We start from the raw sequence: 20,993 nt of genomic DNA on the forward strand, positions 1-20,993 counted from the left end.
ACAATTTTGTGAACAATACGAACTTCTGAATAATTATTTATTAAAGATTATACCATACACAAAATAGAATAATTTTTTTAAAAATGAAACAGTAATAAAGGCAAATTGTGTTGTCATTTCCGTTTCTTATATCCCAACGTGACAACTTCCGGGGTGACGTCATTGTTAGCCAGCCATCATGGCGGCGCCGTGTACGCGTACACTTGGTTACTTTCTCACGAAATATGGGACATCCTGTTCAAGTATACCTGGAGTATCATCACATGCGAGTCGGCCGGTGAGTCCAAATTTCCCTCCGGCTAAGAATAGTTCCACACAATTTAAACAGACCGAAATGAGATTGGAACGGCGATGTCCTTGGGCAAGCGTCTTATTCTTCTTGCGAGATGAACTTCCGTCATAAATACAGGGGTTGTGTTTGAAATTCCTCCCTATCCACTACTGTGTAGTGTACTATACAGCGTAGTATATATCTTGCATTGCTGTTTGAATATGTAGTGAGCACAAGTTACCCCGCATGTAGTGATGCGTCCCACAGTGAACAACGATGCTTACTAGGAAATCCACTGATGATGCATTTCGCAGAAACGTGATTTTCTGTTTTGAGTAAACTATTTAGACCATTATATGAAAATCCCTTTATAGTTGTTCTGCAGTAGGAATGAGTAAACGATTCATACTGCATTCCTATTTCTCCTCCCCCAGGTAGTCAGGAGACAAATCTGTACAAGTGCCTCCATGCACAGGAAGAACCTGGCTGCTGCTGGCCCCGAAAAGTTCACGATGGAGTTTATCGAAAAGCAGGTGGAAGAATTCAATATCGGCAAGCGGCACCTGGCCAACATGATGGGAGAGGACCCTGAGAATTTCACTCAGGAGGATATTGATGTAAGACGTTTTAGGGCAGATTTGGGCATCCATTTTAGGGGGTTTATAATTTAGATGAGTCATCCTTGAACTTTTTCACCAAGTACTACCTCAAGAATACTTAGCTCTCTAAGCACCACCATCATGGCCAACGGTAAGATACAGTAGCGTATTAGGTGTAAGTAAGTCAAAAATGAGGCAGAGGTTTTATTCCTAAAAAGTATAGTTAAGTATAGTATTTAATATTATCAGCCGCTGTAACATTATGTTCAATTTGATAATACTGTGCTTAAATTTAGGAAAATAAAAATTGTTTAAATAATGATTCAATTGAATTGTTTTGCAAGTTAAATAAAATTGGACCTAAATAAAGGTTTGAAAACAAATGGCTCTTAAAAGTAAAAGCTTTAAATACAAATTTATTACACTTTAAAGTTAAATAAAACTGAACTGTACTTAACATGTACTGTTCAGGATTTTTCTTTTGTTTTAGTTTGTCACTGTGACATTAGGCAGAGTTTGTGCATTTAATTCAGTGATTCTTCACATACCACTAGAGGGAGCCCGCACTTTGAGAATCGCCGATTTAGATTACAAATTGTCCAAGCAGAGGTTACACTGACAACTTTTCGACATGGCCTTGGAATAAATGTTTTATTCCGAAATCGCAAAGTGTTTCGTGTAGTCTGTGGCACCAACGGCTTTGATGCAGCAAGTGACGTGAGCTTACTCTTTTTATTCCATCGTTGCCTCAAACACTGTCACCACTAGGGTTGGGCATCGTTTGAATTGGAGCGATTCCGGTTCCAAATGATTCTCAATTCCGATTCTTTTAGGGAGCTGGGTGAAAAAAGTTTGCATGGTTTAAATAAAGGGTTTCCAAATTATGAACATCCATTTTCTTAGCAGCCCGCAGCTTAGACTAAAATGAACATTTGACTCGGGGTTCTTTACAACCAGTATCAATATCAAACCTATGAACTAAAAGGCAATGTGTGTGGAACTAACCCAATTGACTTAATATTAATTAATTCATGTTTCAGGTAAAAGTTAAATATAACATTCTTAAATTCTTAAAAGTAAAAATTTGTCCCAATTCATTGTGATGTAAAGTTGCTACGGTGAAGTTTTAGCCCAATGTTAAGCTTTTTTTTTTTTTTTTTTTTTGTCATCTGTGCTAACGTTGGTTTGAAGACTAAAATAAATGCTAAAACCCATAAGTGGAAAAAGTGCAAGCAACCGTTTACCATGTTAGCTGTCTCAATTTTGCCATAGACGTATTTTATTGTTTCACTCACCCAGTTGACTGAGAGTTGACGTCACTGAAGCTCTGCGCGGTGTAGGCTGAGGCTCGTAGCGCGTCAGATGCTACACATCATGAAAGCCTCCTTTGCACAATATAATCTTATTCCAAGTGTTGCACTGTGGCGACTGGTCATTAATTTTAACAAAGATAAGGCACACTTTTGTTCGCCGCCAACGTTAGGCACAAGCACGTCTTCCTGCTCGTTCTTCTTTGTTGGTTTTTGCCACTTCTTATTCGTGGTTGGCGGACTGTAGGCATTGAAACTGGGAACAGAAACTTTTAAATTTGAACGGTTCCGGGAGAACCGGAACATTAATCACGGTTCTAATCGGTTCTCGATTCTTGATGCCCAACCCTAGTCACCACTATGCCACCCGAGCAACACCAATTAGCAAACAAGAGAGCTATTGGTCCTACTCTATGAAAGGTGAAGCGATGGCTGTACCCCACATTTTCACGGTGGAAAGAAGCAAAGTGTCCAAACTCTTCAGGTGTGACGGTGAAAGAACGGAGAACAGCAGGTGGTCATTTTAGTGGTCTTCTGTGACTGCAGTTACTGTCATTTTTGTGGTCCAAAACCCAGATGCCACGTTGTGGCCCTCAGTTGTTCAGGTAGTGCTCTCTTGGGAATCGCTGTCAAATGGAAAAGGGGGCACAAGTGTGGCTTTATCTCATTTCCCACTTTTCACCCTACTGCCTCTTGCTTCACTCGACCTCTCTCTGCTTGTCAAGCACGCATACGCCCTGTGACCAGTTATTCCTCGGCCACTGTTGACAAGCTGAAATCTCAACGTGCCTTCTGCACACCACCTGTTCCCTCATCCTTGTAGCCAAAAGAGCAAAGAAGTACTGATTTTCGCTACGCCATCTGTTGGATGCTTAGTGACCGCGCATGCACACATGCTGAACTTGGGGTGAATTGTTGGACATATTGGCCGACCTCTGCTCGCTGTCAAGATTGCCACACACAAGCTCACCTTTCCTTGAACTGGCTTGTGGCTGAGCCCCTGTCACTTGAACACCATCTGCTGACATGACCTCTGTTATTCTGAGGTGTCGTCATCATCATTGTCATTGCCTGCCATTTTGTTTTCTTCTAAACTGTATTTTTCCCCCCTGCCACGCTGCAGAGGAGCATCGCTTACCTCTTCCCTTCCGGCTTGTTTGAGAAGAAGGCACGACCCCTCATGAAGGTAAAGACAGTGACTGAACACGTTCAGTTGTTCATGCTTGAAAGTTCCATTTTTTTTTTCAAATCCAATTTGGGCACATTACATTGTTCTGTTTTCTTCAGCATCCAGAGGAAATCTTTCCAAAGCAGCGAAGGTACATAAGGTTGACTTTAACATGTTTTTCCGTGATGCTCTATGAAACTAACGTTGCCCTTCCTCTTCGAGCAGCTGTTCAATGGGGGGTGGACAGACGGCCATTCCACTTCCTGTTTTACACGGGAAAACAGGCGTACTACACCTTGATGCATGTGAGTTTGGCACAAGTTACACTGCAGTGCAGTTCAGAAATCCTCATCAGGCTTGCGTTACCACACGATAATTGATTAGTCAACTAAATGATTAATATTCTGTATATATTCATACAACTTGAGAGATGATGATTTTGTCTGACATCACATCACACTTGGAGTTAAGGAATTAAAAACACAGACCTGTGCTGTGTGCATTATCCAAAAACAAGCCACATAGTGGTGTAAATTCCTCTGTACGTCATAATAATTATAAATAAAATAAAACATGTATTTGTTTTCTTTTCGTTCCATTCCTTTGTAACTCCACCGTGTTGACAATGAAGTCGGCCAATCAACAGACAGGACAGTGTCTAGCTCTACAACCCATACAAGACACCTGCCACACTTACACATCCGGTAAAATGTGGGACAGCACAGGGCAGATATTCTGGTACAATGCATACCAAACTGAGGTTTAGCACACTGCTTGGTTGGAAACAAGATTTTAGGCATGTTGTGGATAAGGACAGAAACTCCCCTACCCTGAGTGTATTTACATTTCAGAATTTTTTTAGGACACGCAAAGTAAAATCCTCAACATCGAAAGGCATCAGGATCGTCTGCGAGCCAAAGGACTCTTTTCCCAGGACGTCAAAACGATGTACGTGCACAAATTGCAATCGAGGACATGTTGACATGAATCTAATAGCAATTGCTACCATTTATTAGCCCCCTTGGCACAAGCAGGTGGCTCCTGAAGGAGGAGCTGGAGGAGTTGCTGGTGGAGCCCATCTCTGTTCACGATGTAAGCAATTTCAACACAAACACAGCAAACTTAGTTTATTAGCTTGTAGTAGTTTTGAAGGTACTTAAAAATAAAACTGCTCCAGCCTGAGGATGGTATTCAGCATTCTGTGTAGACAGTCGCATTGGCGCCTTTGTGTGCTATCACAAGATTGCTGCATTTGAATTTTATTTTTTAATGTTATAGAAAATATGTTCGTGCAATCTTCAGGAGTAACTCCACCTTATTGTCAGTACAGTTCTATGATTGTGAATGCGTATACAATGAACCGCTGTCATTCATGGGGAATAGGGAGCGACCCCTGCCGCAAATACCAAAAATCTACAAATAATTGAAACCCTCCCTAAAAGAGGTTTGTAATTGTTTTTCTCTACATAGTTTATTGTAACAAAATTTTCACTCAACAGTACTATGCTGTTAAAAATACACTGTAATAACATTTGCTCTTCACCGGTGTTGCCACAGTTACCTTGAAAAAGTAACTTACTTACTTTACTGATTACTTGATTTCAAAAGTAACAAAATTAGAAAAATAACTTTTTAGTGACTTTCAGCAGCTGTCAAGTGGCAGGAATATCACTTTTCCAGAGTACAAAAAAAGCATTAGCTTAACCGTATCCATTACTTGTTAATGTACGCCGTGTCCTCAACATGAAAAAATAACTTAAATGTGAGTGTAGTTGGCGGCACGGTGAGCGACTGGTTAGAGCGTCAGCCTCACAGTTCTGAGGACCCGGGTTCAATCCCCGGCCCCGCCTGTGTGGAGTTTGCTTGTTCTCCCCGTGCCTGCGTGGGTTTTCTCCGGGCACTCCGGTTTCCTCCCACATCCCAAAAACACGCATCAATTGGAGACTCTAAATTGCCCGTAGGTGTGACTGTGTGACTGTGAATGGTTGTTTGTTTGTATGTGCCATGCGATTGGCTGGCAACCAGTTCAGGGTGTACCCCGCCTCCTGCCCGATGACAGTTGGGATAGGCTCCAGCACGCCGGCGACCCTAGTGAGGAGAAGCGGCTCAGAAAACGGATGGATGGATGTGAGTGTAGTTGAAGCCACATTAAATGAGCAACTTAGAGCAGACTTGATATGCCAAATAGCCACCTAAATATAAACAAGCAAACCATTCTCAGTACACTTCCTTAAAGACTCTTAACTGATAGACAGACAGACACAGACTGTAGCAACCCTGCCGATTGTGTGGGGGTCATAGAAGGCAACTGTGTGTGTGTGTGTGTGCGCGCGCGCATGCGCATAGTGTACAGCGACCCTTAGTCTTGTCCTCTTTAGAGAAACTCGAAGTAGTGACTGTATTTCCAGTTTAAGTAGGCCAGTCCCCCAAAGTCTGAAAATTGGTCTACACTGATGACCTGCACCGTGACTGAATCAAGTGTCTTGGTTGTTGACTTGCCTCATGTTCCCAAGCACTGCAGTTTGTTAATGATAAATATTTGTTGCCTGAGCATAAATAGCATATTATTATTCAAAAGCATATTAAGCTCTGGTTCTCGTGAACAAAAAAGTAACTATTGGCAGATAAATCAAAGTAACTGTTATCTCACTACTCTAATATAAAAAGTAACGCATTAGATTACTTATGACGTCACCGGACCAATTTTTTTTAGTAACGCATTAGAAAAGCGTTACCGGCATCACTGCTCTTCACATAACCTGCAAAAATGGAAAATTAGAGGATGTATTGTCCTTCTTTGTTGGGGCTTATTGGCACTTGTTCAACCATCTTAATGGTGCATTACCACCACCAACTAAAATTGTCCTTCGACTGCAAGGCAAAGCAAGTTTGTTCGTATAGCACAATTCATAGACAAGGCAAATTCAAAGTGCTTTACAATGGCAAAAAATATATATTCAGCACATAACTTTAAAATTACTGATAAAAATCATTTAAAGGTAGACAATTAAATTCAGACATGAAAACCATAAAAATAAAACATTTTAAGCATTGAAAGTACATTGAAGTCGAGAAAAGACAAGATTGAACATCTAAGAGAACCTTACTGTGAACAATCTGGTTTACAGGCCTTATTTAAAGGAGCTGATAGTTTGAGCAGACCTCCGGTGGTCGCTAAGTTTGTTTCATAGGTGAGGAGCCAAATAGCTGAATGCTGCTTCACTATTTTTATTTTAAGAATTTTTTTTAGTTCTAATTCTAGGAACACACAGTAAGCCTGTGATGAAGAAGTGATGGGTAAGTACGGCATCCAGGAAAGGAACTTGGAGGGACAGATAGTGGTAGACTTTGCAAAAAGGATGGAATGGCTGTAGTGAACACTTTTTTCCAGAAGAGGCAGGAACATAGGGTGACCTACAAGTGTGGAGGTAGAAGCACGCAGGTGGATTACATCTTGTGCAGACGATGTAATCTGAAGGAAGGTGCCGACTGTAAGGTAGTGCTAGGGGAGAGTGTGGCTAGACAGCATAGGATGGTGGTGTGTAAAATGACTGGTGGTGGGGAGGAAGATTAGGAAGACAAAGGCAGAGCAGAGAACCATGTAGTGGAAGCTGAGACAGGACAAGTGTTGTGCAGCTTTTCGGGAAGAGGTGAGACAGGCTCTCGGCAGACAGGAGGAGCTTCCAGAAGATTGGACCACTGCAACCAAGGTGATCCGAGAGGCAGGCAGGAGAGTACTTGGTGTATCTTCTGGCAGGAAAGGAGAGAAGAAGACTTGGTGGTGGAAGCTCACAGTACAGGAAATCATACAAGGAAAAAGGTTAGCTAAGAAGAAGTGGGACACTGAGAGGACCGAGGAGAGTCGAAAGAATACATTGAGATGCGACATAGGGCAAAGGTAGGCATATGATGACATGTATGCCAGGTTGGACACTAAAGAAGGAGAAAAGAATCTATACAGGTTGGCCAGACAGGGGGATAGAGATGGGAAGGATGTGCAGCAGGTTAGGGTGAGTAAGGATAGAGATGGAAATATGTTGGCTGGTGCCAGTAGTGTGCTAGATAGATGTAAAGAATACTTCGAGGAGTTGATGAATGAGGAAAATGAGAGAAGGGAGAGGCAAGTGTGGTGGACCAGGAATTGGCAATGATTACTAAGGTGGAAGTTAGAAAGGCATTAACGAGGATGAAAAATGAAAGGCAGTTGGTCCTGATGACATTCCTGTGGAGGTATGGAAGCATCTACGAGAGGTGGCTGTGGAGTTTTTGACCAGCTTGTTCAATAGAATTCTAACGCGTGAGAAGATGCCTAAGGAATGGAGGAAAAGTGTGCTGGTGCCCATTTTTAAGAACAAGGGTGATGTGCAGAGCTGTGGGAACAATAGAGGAATAAAGTTGATGAGCCACACAATGAAGTTATGAGGTTAGACTGGAATCCCCATGGACCATGATGTTTGCAGATGACATTGTGATCTGCAGTGAAAGCAGGGAGCAGGTGGAGGAACAGTTAGAAAGATGGAGGCATGCACTGGAAAGCAGAGGAATGAAGATTAGCTGAAGCAAGACAGAATATATGTGCATGAATGAGAGGCGTGGTGGGGGAAGAGTGAGGCTACAGGGAGAAAATATAGCAATACTTTAAATACTTTGGGTCAACCGTCCAGAGCAATGGTGAGTGTGGTCAGGAAGTGAAGAAACAGGTCCAAGCAGGTTGGAACGGGTGGAGGAAGGTGTCAGGTGTGTTATGTGACAGAAGAGTCTCTGCTAGGATGGAGGGCAAAGTTTATAAAACAGTGGTGAGGCCAGCCATGCTGTACGGATTAGAGACAGTGGCACTGAAGAGACAACAGGAAGCAGAGCTGGAGGTGGCGGAAATGAAGATGTTGAGGTTCGCTCTCGGAGTGACCAGGTTGGATAAAATTAGAAAGGGCAGTTGGTGTTTGAGAGGAGGATGCAGGAGATAGGCTTACATGGAAAAGGATGACGCGCTGTGGCGACCCCTAAAGGGACAGGCCGAAAGGAAAAGAAGAAGAAAGAAGAAGACTCAATAAGCCTGTAGGACTGCAAGGAAACCAATGTGAATCGATGGTGGCTGGATGTTGTGAAGTATTACCGGGGAATATTATCTGTGTCATCAAAGCACAACACACCAAAGCTCATCTTTGATTCCCCGCTGGTATTTTCTCATTGCAGTATACTCGCTTTCTCCAGCTAATGGAGCGGCTGCTGTCTCAGCCTTACTGCGCAATGGAGGAGCAGTTTGTTCTTTGTTACCGCCAGCAACTCGAGGCTCAGTCCAGTAAGCAGACAATCTCGTCCCTGGAGAAGGATGAAAAGGGCGTGGCCTTTAGTACCGCACAAGGTCGATGCAGACTTTGATTAGTAAATGTTTTGCTTCTTCTTCTTTTTAGATTGTCTTGTGGAAAATAAATGCCACATTTGTTGCCGTGTGTTCACTCTCAGGACGCAGAAAGACATCAAACGCCTCTGTGGTTCTGAGAGATGGCGGCTCCGGAAGTGTCAACATTAACGGGCAGAACTACCCCCAATACTTCTCTGTGCTACAAGACAGGTTGGCGAGGGCCTTTTTTTCTCTTAACCATTTCTGCTCTTACCACACACTATCTCCTTATCATGAACTATAGGCTTTACACGATCAGGATTTTTGGGGCCGATCAACGAGTTTAAAAAAACGATAACCGATCACCAATCCGATCACAAGATGGAGCAATGTGTCTATTTAAATGACCTGTTCATTTACTGTATATACTTGTGTCTCCATTTTGTTCTTATAATACAGTCGGCCAGCACTGTGCTGACTGGTTAGCACATCTGCCTCATAGTTCTGAGGACCAGGGTTCAAATCCTGGCCCCGACTGTTTGGAGTTGGCTTGTTCTCCCTGTGTCTGTGTGGGTTTTCTCTGGGTACTCCGGTTTCCTCCCAGATCCCAAATACATGCGTGGTAGATTAATTGACAACTCTAAATTGTCCGTAGGTGTGAATGTGAGTGTGAATGGTTGTTTGTTTGTATGTGCCCTGCCATTGGCTGGTGCCAAGTTCAGGGTGTACTGAACCGAGGATAGCTGGGATAGGCTCCAGCACGCCCGTGACCCTAGTGAGGATAAGCGGTACAGAAAGTTGATGGATGGATGGATGTTAGTGTGTGTCAGCAGCGTCACATGTTTGCATTCTCCAGCTGAGTCAGACGTTTCTCTCAATATGTGGTGGCAGCAGAATCACCGATCACTAGGGTTGCAAAATTCCTGGGAATTTTCAAAGTTGGAAACTTTCCATTGGAATTAGTTGGAATAGATCAGGAATTCCCTCTTAATATGGAACATAATTATAGTTGGGGGAAATATATTTTAGCATAATCCTGACTTAAACAAGTAGATTTCATAAAAGTATAGTAGAATATGAACAGCCCATTGCCTGAAAATATTAAGCAAAGATGCAGAGGCTTGGCTTGAGAAGCTTGATGGAACATTCTTTTTTTATTTACATTTTTAATGGGACTTTTTGGAGGATGAAGAGCTCTTTTTGTTGAAGATTTTGAATGAGACCTTTTTGGTGTTTTTGGATGGGGTTTCTTTCAATTATAAATAGGTTTGGTCAGGGGTGATAGTAATATTTAGTTCAACATTCATGTTTTTGTTATTCAATGAAAGAAACTTAAGTTCTACTTATAAATAAATATTTTGAAATGTCAGGGTTTTTAATTATTATTTTGCATGGAGGTCTTTTTATGACACATTAATCCATCCATCCATTTTCTGTACTGCTTATCCTCACTAGGGTCGCGGGCATGCTGGAGCCTATCCCAGCTATCTTCGGGCGTCGGGGTACACCCTGAACTGGTCTCCAGCCAAACACAACATTATTTATGCTCATTATTTTCAAAATTCCCCAGAGTAACTTCATCCATTCATCTTCCGTAGCGCTTATCCTCTCTAGGTTCGCAGGCGTGCTGACGCATATTTCAGCTAGCTCTGGGCGAGGGGTGGTGTACACCCTGAACTGGTCACCTGCCTATCACAGGGCACATATAGACAAACAATCATTCACACTCACATTCACACCTACACCCAATTTAGAGTCTTCAGTTAACCGACCTAACACCTTTTTGGGATGTGGGAGGAAACCGGAGACCCGGACAAAACCCACACAGGCATGGGAAGAACATGCAAACTCTACAACCCCACATGTTGCTGTAGTTGATTGTATTATCTCCTCCTCACGTCTGTGCTCTCTTTGTGTCATGTGCGCAGAGAGCAGCTAATGTTCCCGCTCCAGTTCATGGACATGCTGGGACGCTTTGACATGGAGAGCAGCGTGAGCGGTGGTGGGCGGACCAGCCAGGCGGGTGCGCTGCGACTCGCCATCTCCCGTGCCCTTTGCAGCTTTCTGCCCCAAAGAGATGTAGAGATCATGAGGCAAGGTGAGGATGCCAGGCAACTGCTTTTTCCTCTTCTGTCATATAAAATCTAACCTGGAGCTGAACCATAGGCATTTTTACAAAAACTGACAATTCAACTGATATTGCTGTCATATTGGAGCCTTGTTTTTCTTTGTTTCTAGCTGGTCTTCTGACTCCTGACCCCAGAGTGAGAGAGAGGAAGAAGCCAGGTCAGGAAGGTGCAAGGAAGAAATTCACCTGGAAGAAACGTTGAGGATGATACCACCTGAACTCAAAAAATGATTACCTCTTATCATGCCAGAATGGAAGACATTTGGTACTCAGTCACCAGGCGCTTGTGTCCAGAAATTACGCAAGATGTATTATGTTCATTAGTACAGTATATAACTAAACTTCCACTTCTGATCATCATACTTTGGAAAGCAATATTAGCTTTGTCACTTAACTACCGCTCTTTAAAACTATCAGAACTGGTTAGCAATGTTTTGTCAAAGAAAGAAAGTGCAGGTTGAGGTTAGTCTCAGAATTTGTGCGGTTCAGTGAAGAATAACATTTATGCAGGTGTGAATAGTTGGCGGTGGTATTCTGTAGTCGGGTAGCAGTACTAACCAATGTGTCATTGTGCTGTCAACAGTTCTAAAACTAAAAAAAAAAAATATTATACATTACGTGTCTGGTGTTAAATGGCAGGTCGGCCTTGAGAATCTTCTCAATTTCCTTATGTGACTAAATTAAGGTTAAATAAATACAAATATTGACGTTATTGCCATGATCAGGTTTGGCCGGTAGATGCAAATTTTATTTTCTGCTGCTTTTGATTTTTGCAGAAACTGGGCATAAATTGTCTCAGTAATAATAGTGAAAAATATATTTTTTTTTACTTCTACCATACAAACAATTATCTTTTCTGTGTTATTTTTACCTCAAACATGCAATGTCAACATTGACAGTGCAGGGTGGGGGGAAAATATGAGAAACTTCCTAATTTGTGGAATACTGCATTTGCAATGGTGTACTTTAACCACCAGATGGGGGCAAAGGCACAAAAATCCAAAGTGCTTTGAATTGTCGTCAGCCACAAACAATTGGCCATGTTTTGGGTTATACTGACTGAATTGTAATTGGCAGCGTAAGGAGATGTGGTCAATAGGATTTCCAGGCATCAAAGTTCCACATTTCTAAAATGATGATAATGGACTGATGATAATTACAGACAGTGGCAGGTGCGTGTAAGTGGCGGTCGGGTGGAGCTTAAAAGTCCCAAGGGCGGAGGAACAAATCTCCCAAGTGACGAGAAGCGCCAGCAAGTGATCGTCACGCTCACGGTTTTCTTGTCGAGAAGTTTTGCACGCGGAGAGATGGAGTCTGCGGTTGCGGACCCCGCCATCGTAGACCGCAAGAGGAACCTCGCAAACTGCGAGATGCAGTTGAGGAGGCTGCAGGAGCTCGTCCTCAGGCTGGAGCTCAACGACAAGCGGCTGCCCGCCAGTCCCCGGGGTCACTGGCCTTGCACGCCGCCTCCCTACCAGCCGGGCTCCCTGGTAGTAACCCCCGAGGGCTGGCTCGAGTCTTTCCAACAGAACGAACCTTTTGTTCTTGACGAGGTGGAACTTTTAGACTCGGACATTTTTGGATTCTCTGATAATGAAACGTGGTGAGTGTCTGTCGGTTGTTGTTGCTGTTGTACTGCACTTTCAATTTTGCTTTAGCTTCTGTTCGTTCGTCCTTATATTTGTAAATTTGTGTAAACTGACACAGAGCCAGATTCAAAAGTGTCCCTGTACAACTGCATCAATCCGTTGGAGGTCATTGTAGCTTGACATCTTGATTTGAACTTCCTTGTGTGCTACATGTCCAGCTGAAGGAGCTTCATCTGGTTCATTTGAAGGCTGCACTGTCTCCTCATCCACTTGGCATTTTTTCCCACAAACCGGTTGCCAAACTGTACGTGGAACACTAGTAAGCCGTGATCATCATATGTGTGGCAGGAAATCATTTAATTCCACTTAATTGCTCCGAAAACGTTTTATTTACAACAAATGTGTCTTTGTTCATCTGCTTGTGAATTTATGTTTCTTTGACTATTATATTTAAATTCAATTTTCAGATGTATCTTTTAGATTCAGATTTCGGCTTAAAGTTTACTTTTAATAATTAGATTTAGCGTTTAAATTTAACGTTTAGGTATAATTAAGAATTGGTTTTAATGATTTGATATATTCCTAAATTGGCAAATATAGTTGTAAATGTGCGAAAAAGGGAATCTCAAAAGTTCACATTTTAAGAACCGTTTGAAGGTAAATGTTGCACTTATATTCAGCCTGTGCCGCTTTACAAACTGCATAGTGACAAGAAGAACAATTAAAAAGGCTTTTCCACGAGCTCGCTGAAGGTACATAATGTATCTACTATTTTTTTTATTTTTATTTTTTTCTCTTCTCTTCCCTCCTCATTTAAAATGTGTCTTAGTCCAATGAAGGTTGTGAAACACTGCACAAGGGTGGGTCTGGAAAGACTTATCTAAAGTGGGCCAAGCTACTCCAACTATATTGACATCGAAACATGTTAACTCTGTGAATGACACACTTTTGTGCTGACTGTCTGTATGTGTGTCTTGGACAGGTTGTACGTGCCCCCCAAAGCCAATGAATCGAAGGCAGCGAAGCCTCTAATTCCCTTAAAATGGTGCCGGCACATTCTGGAGGCTCCTGAATGGAAGCGAGCGAGGCGTTCCATGTGCCTCCAACTGGAGTCAGGTGGGAGATGGGTTTGGTTTTCACCATTGCAAAGCCATGCCTTCCCACTAGGTTTACAAAATTCTGGGGATTTTCAAAGTTGGAAACGTTCCATAGGAATTGACAAGAATTTCTGGAAATAAACCAGGAAATGAAAAGTTTCCCGTTTGGAGTATTTTCAAAATTCCCCACCTCACCTTGCCTTGAAAATTTAACTGAAACCTTTTGGGAAATTTACCAGAATTTTTGTACACTATTTTGCAACCCAATTTCCCACCGACAGCCATCTTGGTGTATCCACATGTACCGTCTGTTTACTCTGCAGGCGTTTCAGGACTCTATAGGCTCCAGTCTAGGCGACAATGGCGTTTTGTTTACTCAGGACACCAGTGACAGGCGGTGCAGCTGTTCTAACTGCATGGTGCCAAGCTCCTCTCAAAGACATGTTTTATTTGTCACATTAATAGCATATTCGGGTGGTTCTTAAATTTATTTGCACCAATTTCCACCTTCATGACCCACATTAAAATACAGTAGTGTAATATGCAAAAGTATTAATCAAAACTGAATGGTTTTATTCCTAAAGTATATTTAATATAATAGTAAGCCACTATAACAATTTGCGGAGTTTGAACATTAACACTGTTTTTAAATATAGGAACATGACAAACTACTTAGTTAATGATTCATTTAAAATGTGCTGCATGTAAAAGTTAAACCTTTTACCTAAATGTTTAAAAACAAATGGTTCTTAACAGTTTAATGCAAATCTGTTGAACTTAAAAGGTAACTACAACTGCACTGTACTCAAGCAATGATTCTTCTATGGGGTACGCAGACGTATACCACACTTTGAGAACTACTGGTGTATTACTTTTCTCTGGATGGTTCTGCTCTTTTGGCTGACCAGTGGTGGGAAGTTAAAAAATTTACTAAAATGTACTGTCAGCGCTTTCAACTGCTTTGAGATGTTGTCATCACTCTGAGGATATTAAGTATTCCCTGAACATCCTTAGCTTCCTGTTGGCGTAGATTGAGCAGTCCCCGGGCCTCCTCCACCCCGCGGCCTCCAAGCAGAGTTGCCGTCGTGTCCCCCATCGGCACGCCGCGATCCGGCACAACCCACTCCAGCCCCGTGTCGCCTGAGACACCCGGTAACCACACAGATGTCGTACACCAACAAAAGTTATGCTTGACTAACAATGCCAAGAGTTTTTGAGTTGCGAGTCATCGCTTGGTTGATCGGTCAGTTCATTGAATGGGACAAACAGTCAAATTACACAAGTACACAAAATGAGAACACTCGCATGGAGGTGCTGTATCTTTATATCGCTGGCTGAGTCTTGAACTTGAATTTCTCAACTTTTCTAAAAATTGCTATTTTTCTTCCCTTAGCGTCCTCTCGGCCTCACTCTCAGAGTCCCATTGGGAGGGCAAGGACTCCCACCTTCATCCCCCACCTGACCCGTGGTAACCATTCTTTCCCTTCTTGCCCCAAGCTGCCCAAATGTGCTTCATGAGTACTTAAATTGGAGTCAATACTTTGCAGGCCGTACTAAGAAATCGAGTTTAAAAATGATCTGCCTCGATAAATTCATCAATTGATGTAATCACTGGGTACTTGTCAAACACAAGCTTAAGTGCTACACGATACCAGTCCCAGATCTGAAGACATTGGTATTGCTGCCTCTTGTATGATGTTTCTTGGTAAATATTTATTTTCTTAGTTATCTTGTTGTGGCTCTATGCCTGAACCTCGAGTCTATAATAATGATATACTTATTTACACTCTGTACTTAAATTAAAGTACAGGGACTTGTGTTTAAAAAAAAAAAAAAAAAAAAAAGACTTGTAGAAGTGATGATTCAACTCCTTTAAGTACAGACTCTGAAATGTACAAAAGTAAAAACAAATCTTTACTGTCAATTATATATAACACCAAATTCGGGTGGGGAGGGGGGTAGTTTCCCTCTTTCATTAAATTGCATGCATACTAAGGAGAGAAAAATTGCTGGACCCTCTATCAGAACACAGAAACCTGAAAAATCTACTTGATATTCAAAATTGTCTTTTTTTATTTATTTATTTATTTATTTATTTTTTTATTTATAAAACTTCCTATCACTTATCACTAGGCAGCAGCCTGCGCGGCTGTAGCCCTCGGCCCCGTGTGGCCTGTGACGTCATCTCTCCCGGGGTGGATGAGGATGACTTGTTCCCTCACGGCTACAAACTGCAGGATCTGACTGACGTGCAGGTGGTGGCGCGCCTGCAGGAGGAGAGTAGGTCTAAACCCAGAGTGAACAATTCTTTTTTTTTTTTTTTTTTTTTTTTTTTTTTTTTTTTTTTTTTTAAATTTATTTATTTATTACTTTTTTTTTTGTGCGCTTTTATGGGTGATGTCTAATCACCATCATGCCCTGTCCCCACTAACTGTAGATCTCAGAGCACATCGCTACTTTAGCTTCATTAACCCCACCAGGTGATTGTATGTGTGAATGTGTGTCAGAGGTGGGGACTCGAGTCGCATGACTTAACTCGAATCAGACTGTAGTCAATTTTAGCACTCAACTCGACTTATTTTTTATTTTTGCCACGGTAACTTGCGACTTGCTTGAAACTTGGGACTTTAGACTTATGACTTGCACATACACTCCTGACAAAAAGTCAGGGATATTCAGCTTTCAGGAAAGATTTCAGGATGAGCCTAAAATGGACTGTAACCTTTACAGACAAAAGTTAATTTGATCTTCTCTAAACCTTTGAATACAGGTACTGAAACACTGAATGTTTTGTACAACTTGCTATTCTTTAACAAGGAGCTGAACAACAAAATTAAAAATGTTCTCTTTATGCCTTTTTGCGACTCTTCCAGTCACGATCTCATTTTATAACTTTAAGGCCTTGAGACTGACTTTGACTTTGCACATATGTGACTTATTCCCACCTGTGAGTGAATGTGGTTGTGGGTGGCATGCCATTCCTCATGTCTCGCTTAACCCAGAACTCAGACAGGATTGCGCCAGCACTTCATCCGCCCTGGCCAAGCGACGCAGCCAGAGCATCACCTTCCCACTCAGCGCTCCCCCCGACCTGGAGGAGGAAGAAAAGGGGGACGACGGAGATTACGGCCCTGTGCCGCCAGAGCGCCACCTCTGGCTACTGCCGCTCGCCCGCACCTTCTCCAGCGCCAGAGATTTGCAAAGCAGCAGCAGCTTCCTGTCCTTACATCCCTACACCCCACCGCTCCCCTCTGCAGACCCAATGCAACTGTCTTTCAAACTAGGAACAGGTGAGAAAAGGCAGCCACACCCATGGGTGACCCGCTTCCATGGCCCTATCTCTTAATAATAACATTCTAAGCCTCTTGAAGTGCGCTTAAAGCTCTGTCGGCAGTGAGTTTCCGATCCCACTTTGATGGGATTAGATTCATCTTAACGTTAGTGCTGGGAACTGTTAAAGGAGCTTTATGTAGTGCCTTAAGCCATCGTTCCCAAATGGAGTGTTGGCTGTGACCTTCAGATGTCACCACAAGAATGTTTACTCCTGTTTCTCAGGAATCAGAATTGTCTGATTGGCCAAGTACAGTACACTACTCACAAAAAGTTGGGGATAGTGTGTCGTTTTGGGGTGCAATTTCAGGATGAACTGAAAATGCACTATAACCTTTGCAAGTGAACTCAATTTGACCTTCTCAGGATGCCCTTGTCTAACTGTTCATTGATTCAGTTCATTTTGCACAACTTGCTGTTCTGTAATAAGGAGCTGAACAGAAAAATTCACAACAGGTGCTTGATCCATAAATGGTGCTGGGTCAATTAGAATTGGTATTTGAGACCAAGACACTCTTGTTAAAGAAGTCTTTAATATCCATGAGCTTTTCCTGGATAAATAAAGGTTAAACATTTTTTTTTTTACCAAATTTCCATTCACACCTGTGGATAATTTTGTCATCAATTCAATTTTGAAATATGGTAGGAATCAAAAAGACCCACACAAACAGAGGAGAACAAAATTCCACACAGGAAGATTTGGGCTGAGATTTGGACCTCAGAACTGAAGCTAATGAGCTAACCACTATACTACTGCGCAGTCAGCGTCCTAAAATGGAAAAACGTTTAATTTGAAATGGAATTTGACACGTGTGGGATTAAAGCTTTTTTTTCCCCCCAGATATGATTAAATTATGCATTTGGCAGAAATTACAATTTCTCAGTCAAATAGCACCAGATCAGGCTGTACGTGTGTGCGTGTGTGTGTGTGTGTGGGGGGGGGGGATTTTATTATTGTGAAATACTCCATTAAGCACACTTAACATTTGCACCTGATTGTTTTGTGGATAAACTTTTATTGTACATACAATATCATGAACTGGTCTCCAGTAATGCACTTCTTTTTTTTTTTTTTTTTTTTTTTTTCTTCTTCTTCGGTTTGGGAAACATTTAAGCTTTATGAACTCTGTACTATCTAAGGGCTCATATTAAATGTATTGGATGATCTCTTTTTTTTTTTTTTTTGTCTTTCAGATAAGATGCAGAGGAGCTTGCCCAACCTTGCCCAAGCTCACAGTGTTCCCAGCGCTTCTTTACTTCATAACAGCCAGAGCTTTGATTCTCCAGGCTGGTTGACACGCCTGCAGTCCTCCAGTGAGTCATCAGAATCATCTTTATTTGCAAAGTATGTCCAAAAACACAAGGAATTTGTCTCCAGTAGTTGGAGCCGCTCTTGTACGACAACAGACAGTCAATTGACAGAGAACACTTTGGAGACATAAAGACATTGACAGAAAAACAGTCACTGAGCAGTAAAGGGTTGCTAGTTATCTGGTAATGCCGGTACATTATTATTTATTTTTGTTTGTTTGACAATTGTGCAAAAAGATGCAGAATCCTCTAGCACTTAGAGCAGTTCGAATGACTAATATTGCAATAGTCCGGTGCAATGTCAGCTCATATGAGATTTTTATCAAATTCTACACAGATGTTTGTACCTTTGTTATACGTATTACATGTGTACAATCAATGTTATGCATATTAACATCCTATACTCTTATCCATAGTTATACCTCACAATTTGTAGTCGTTCAAATGACTTTCAATGTGTAATATTATGCAGGCATGCATATCAAGTTGGATTCACTGTACATATTGGGTGTATTGTCATTATTATACAGTATATCACTATCAATATTATTATTCCCACTTTGTACAATTTGTACAAATTAGTGTAGCATAATTTGACAATTTAATTTACCACATGTAACATCTTAATCTTCTGCCCCCCTTTCTTAGATTCAATTTAAAACAAAGTAAATTCCTTCGCAGTGCTGCTCTTGTATTTTTTTTATCCTTTGTTGGTTGTTTCTATATTATTACAGCATGTACTATACATGTGTAAATATTGTTGCTGTGACAATTTTAATTCCCTCACGCGATAAAGTATCTATCCCAGGGGCCTCACCGATCCTGCGGCACACCAGAGTCCAGAGTACGGGCAGTGTATCTTCACCGTCACGGCAACCACTGAAGGCCACTGCCTATGTCAGCCCTAGCATCAGGAATTCAGCCTACCTGCTTACCCCACGGTCGCTGGGCAACAGCGGCAGCAGGATCCCAATACTCAGTAAATCCTCCTCCCTCTGTCTGTCAAGCCCCAGCCCGCCTTGGTCCACCTTCTTCAACGACACCGCAAGCCCCATCGCCAGCTGCAAGGTGGCCCAAGCACGGCACAGGTATAGAAATATGGTGCGCTTAGTTTCCACATGACCTTGAAAGTGCAGTTCTGATGTTCTATGCGACCGCAATGTTGTCATGCTTTTAGTTTTCTGATGCCGCCAAAGTGTTTATGACCCTGCCTGGAGGGATAGCCGCAACTGATGGCACCCTGTAGCTTAGGCTATCCCGCCTTTTAAAGTTGTCAAGTATTTATTGTAACGTGATTTCAGCCTGTGCCTAGGGAGAGTTGTCATTGCTGCTTCTATGCAACAAACACCCTTTTACAATTACTTGAGCTATTTATAGATGTAAAAGTGTGGTCATTAATCAGTTTTTACCGATTTAACATGTGCCAATAATGCTGCTAAAATCAGATTTCTCCAGTATGTGGGTGCTTTGTATGTATTAAGCTATAACTGTAGTAAATATTTATTGGTGGTGTACTTTTTAAGATGCTTGTCTCAATGTGGTTTGATTTAAGAAAACACGACGCACACAAAATACAAACTTGGTTTGTTCAAATTTAAATAAAAAATTCAGATTGTTCAGGTTTGCTTTTCACCCTAAATGTCACAGTAAATGCACAGTGTAAAGTAGCACCCTTTGTTTATGGTTGTTGTGGCACAATTTGATGTTTTGATGATGGACTAAATGAGTGAATACTTTTAATAAAATCCACTGATTACAATCAATTTCTAAAATGGTGATCTCTTAATTGAATGTCAAATATACATCTTGTGTACTTAACCCTGCAGCAATTTTAAAATATACCCTTAATTTGTTCTCCTTTACACTGAAATTTGATGACTTTCCAAAAGTGACCCAAAATACATGTTTAAAAATGTTAGTCTTTGGTACAGGTGCTACAAAGTTTGTGTATGCAGAGGCTGTTCTTGGTCAATTTGACCCATGTCTACTAAAATGGATTTTAGATTTATCAGCGTGTGTTAAATCAAGGAAAATGGCAGTCATGGTGGTAATCTTACATTTTTTTGCATGTAAAGATTTATTTGGTGGCAGCAGTGTTCAAGAGGAAGCTTGAAATGTTGGCCTTTGAAGGGTCATGGGGAATCTTGAAACGGGAAGAGACCAAGTAATGTACAGTCCTGTGGGGAAAAAGTATTTTGCCCCTTCTCAAATTATTTTAATGTAAAGATCACACAAATTTAACCCAAGTGAACTGAAAATGCTGTGTTTAAATGATTTCCTATATTAAGGGGAAATAAAACTATTCAAAGTTACCTGGCACTGTGTGGAAAAAGTAATTACCCCCCTTGGTAAATCATGAATGGTGGATAGTCAAAATTTTTGGTTAATTTTCACTGACCAGACCCAAGCTTGATCACCTCCAGATCAATCAGTCAAGAAATCGCTTAAAGAAATCTGTCCCAACAAAATAAAGTCTGACAAAATATTTAAAACCGCTGCAAAAAATGACACTGTCTTGTCTTGTTACATCTGGTGTAAATGTAGAAAAACATCATACCTGCAGTAAAACATACTGTTGGTCTTGGACTGCTTTGCTTCTTCAGGATGTGGACAACTTGCTGTGATTCATGGAACCATGGATTCAGCTGTTTAACAGAAAACCCTGAAGCAGAACGTTCAGCCATCAGTTTATGACCTCAGGCTGAAGCGCACTTGGGTTCTGCAGCAGGATAACGATCCAAAACACACCAGCAAGTCAACTTCTGAATAGCTTGAGAAAGAAACCAAATTAAGGTTTTGGAATGGCCCAGTCAAAGTCCAGACTTAAATTTGATTGAAATGCAGTGGCA

At 41.6% G+C, this 20,993-nt stretch overlaps 2 protein-coding genes across 5 annotated transcripts; both read left to right on the top strand.

Annotated features, from left to right (window-relative positions):
- The first annotated feature begins 163 nt into the window (after positions 1-163).
- mrps9 (mitochondrial ribosomal protein S9) lies at positions 164-11,479 on the top strand. Of its 2 annotated transcripts, none has more exons than XM_061677735.1 (11): positions 164-277; positions 706-888; positions 3,304-3,366; positions 3,468-3,496; positions 3,572-3,653; positions 4,211-4,296; positions 4,383-4,440; positions 8,542-8,710; positions 8,812-8,920; positions 10,618-10,787; positions 10,928-11,479. In XM_061677735.1, the coding sequence occupies exons 1-11, from the start codon at positions 179-181 to the stop codon at positions 11,017-11,019; spliced, it is 1,140 nt and encodes a 379-aa protein (XP_061533719.1). In that variant the 5' UTR covers positions 164-178; the 3' UTR covers positions 11,020-11,479. The 2 variants fall into 2 exon arrangements, with proteins under 2 accessions (XP_061533719.1, XP_061533708.1); XM_061677724.1 differs by having other exon boundaries at positions 4,365-4,440; positions 10,928-11,476.
- Positions 11,480-11,692: 213 nt separating this feature from the next.
- LOC133403122 (SLAIN motif-containing protein 1-like) lies at positions 11,693-19,895 on the top strand. Of its 3 annotated transcripts, none has more exons than XM_061677692.1 (8): positions 11,693-12,420; positions 13,389-13,522; positions 14,518-14,655; positions 14,897-14,971; positions 15,637-15,783; positions 16,506-16,793; positions 18,028-18,147; positions 18,941-19,895. In XM_061677692.1, exons 1-8 carry the CDS (start codon positions 12,125-12,127, stop codon positions 19,264-19,266), a joined length of 1,524 nt encoding a protein of 507 aa, XP_061533676.1. In that variant the 5' UTR covers positions 11,693-12,124; the 3' UTR covers positions 19,267-19,895. The 3 variants fall into 3 exon arrangements, with proteins under 3 accessions (XP_061533676.1, XP_061533685.1, XP_061533695.1); XM_061677701.1 differs by having other exon boundaries at positions 18,953-19,895; XM_061677711.1 differs by having other exon boundaries at positions 18,028-18,178; positions 18,953-19,148.
- Positions 19,896-20,993: the final 1,098 nt, after the last annotated feature.

This window comes from Phycodurus eques, chromosome 1 (assembly GCF_024500275.1).
Source record: "Phycodurus eques isolate BA_2022a chromosome 1, UOR_Pequ_1.1, whole genome shotgun sequence".
In the NCBI taxonomy this organism is placed as follows: Eukaryota; Metazoa; Chordata; class Actinopteri; order Syngnathiformes; family Syngnathidae; genus Phycodurus; species Phycodurus eques.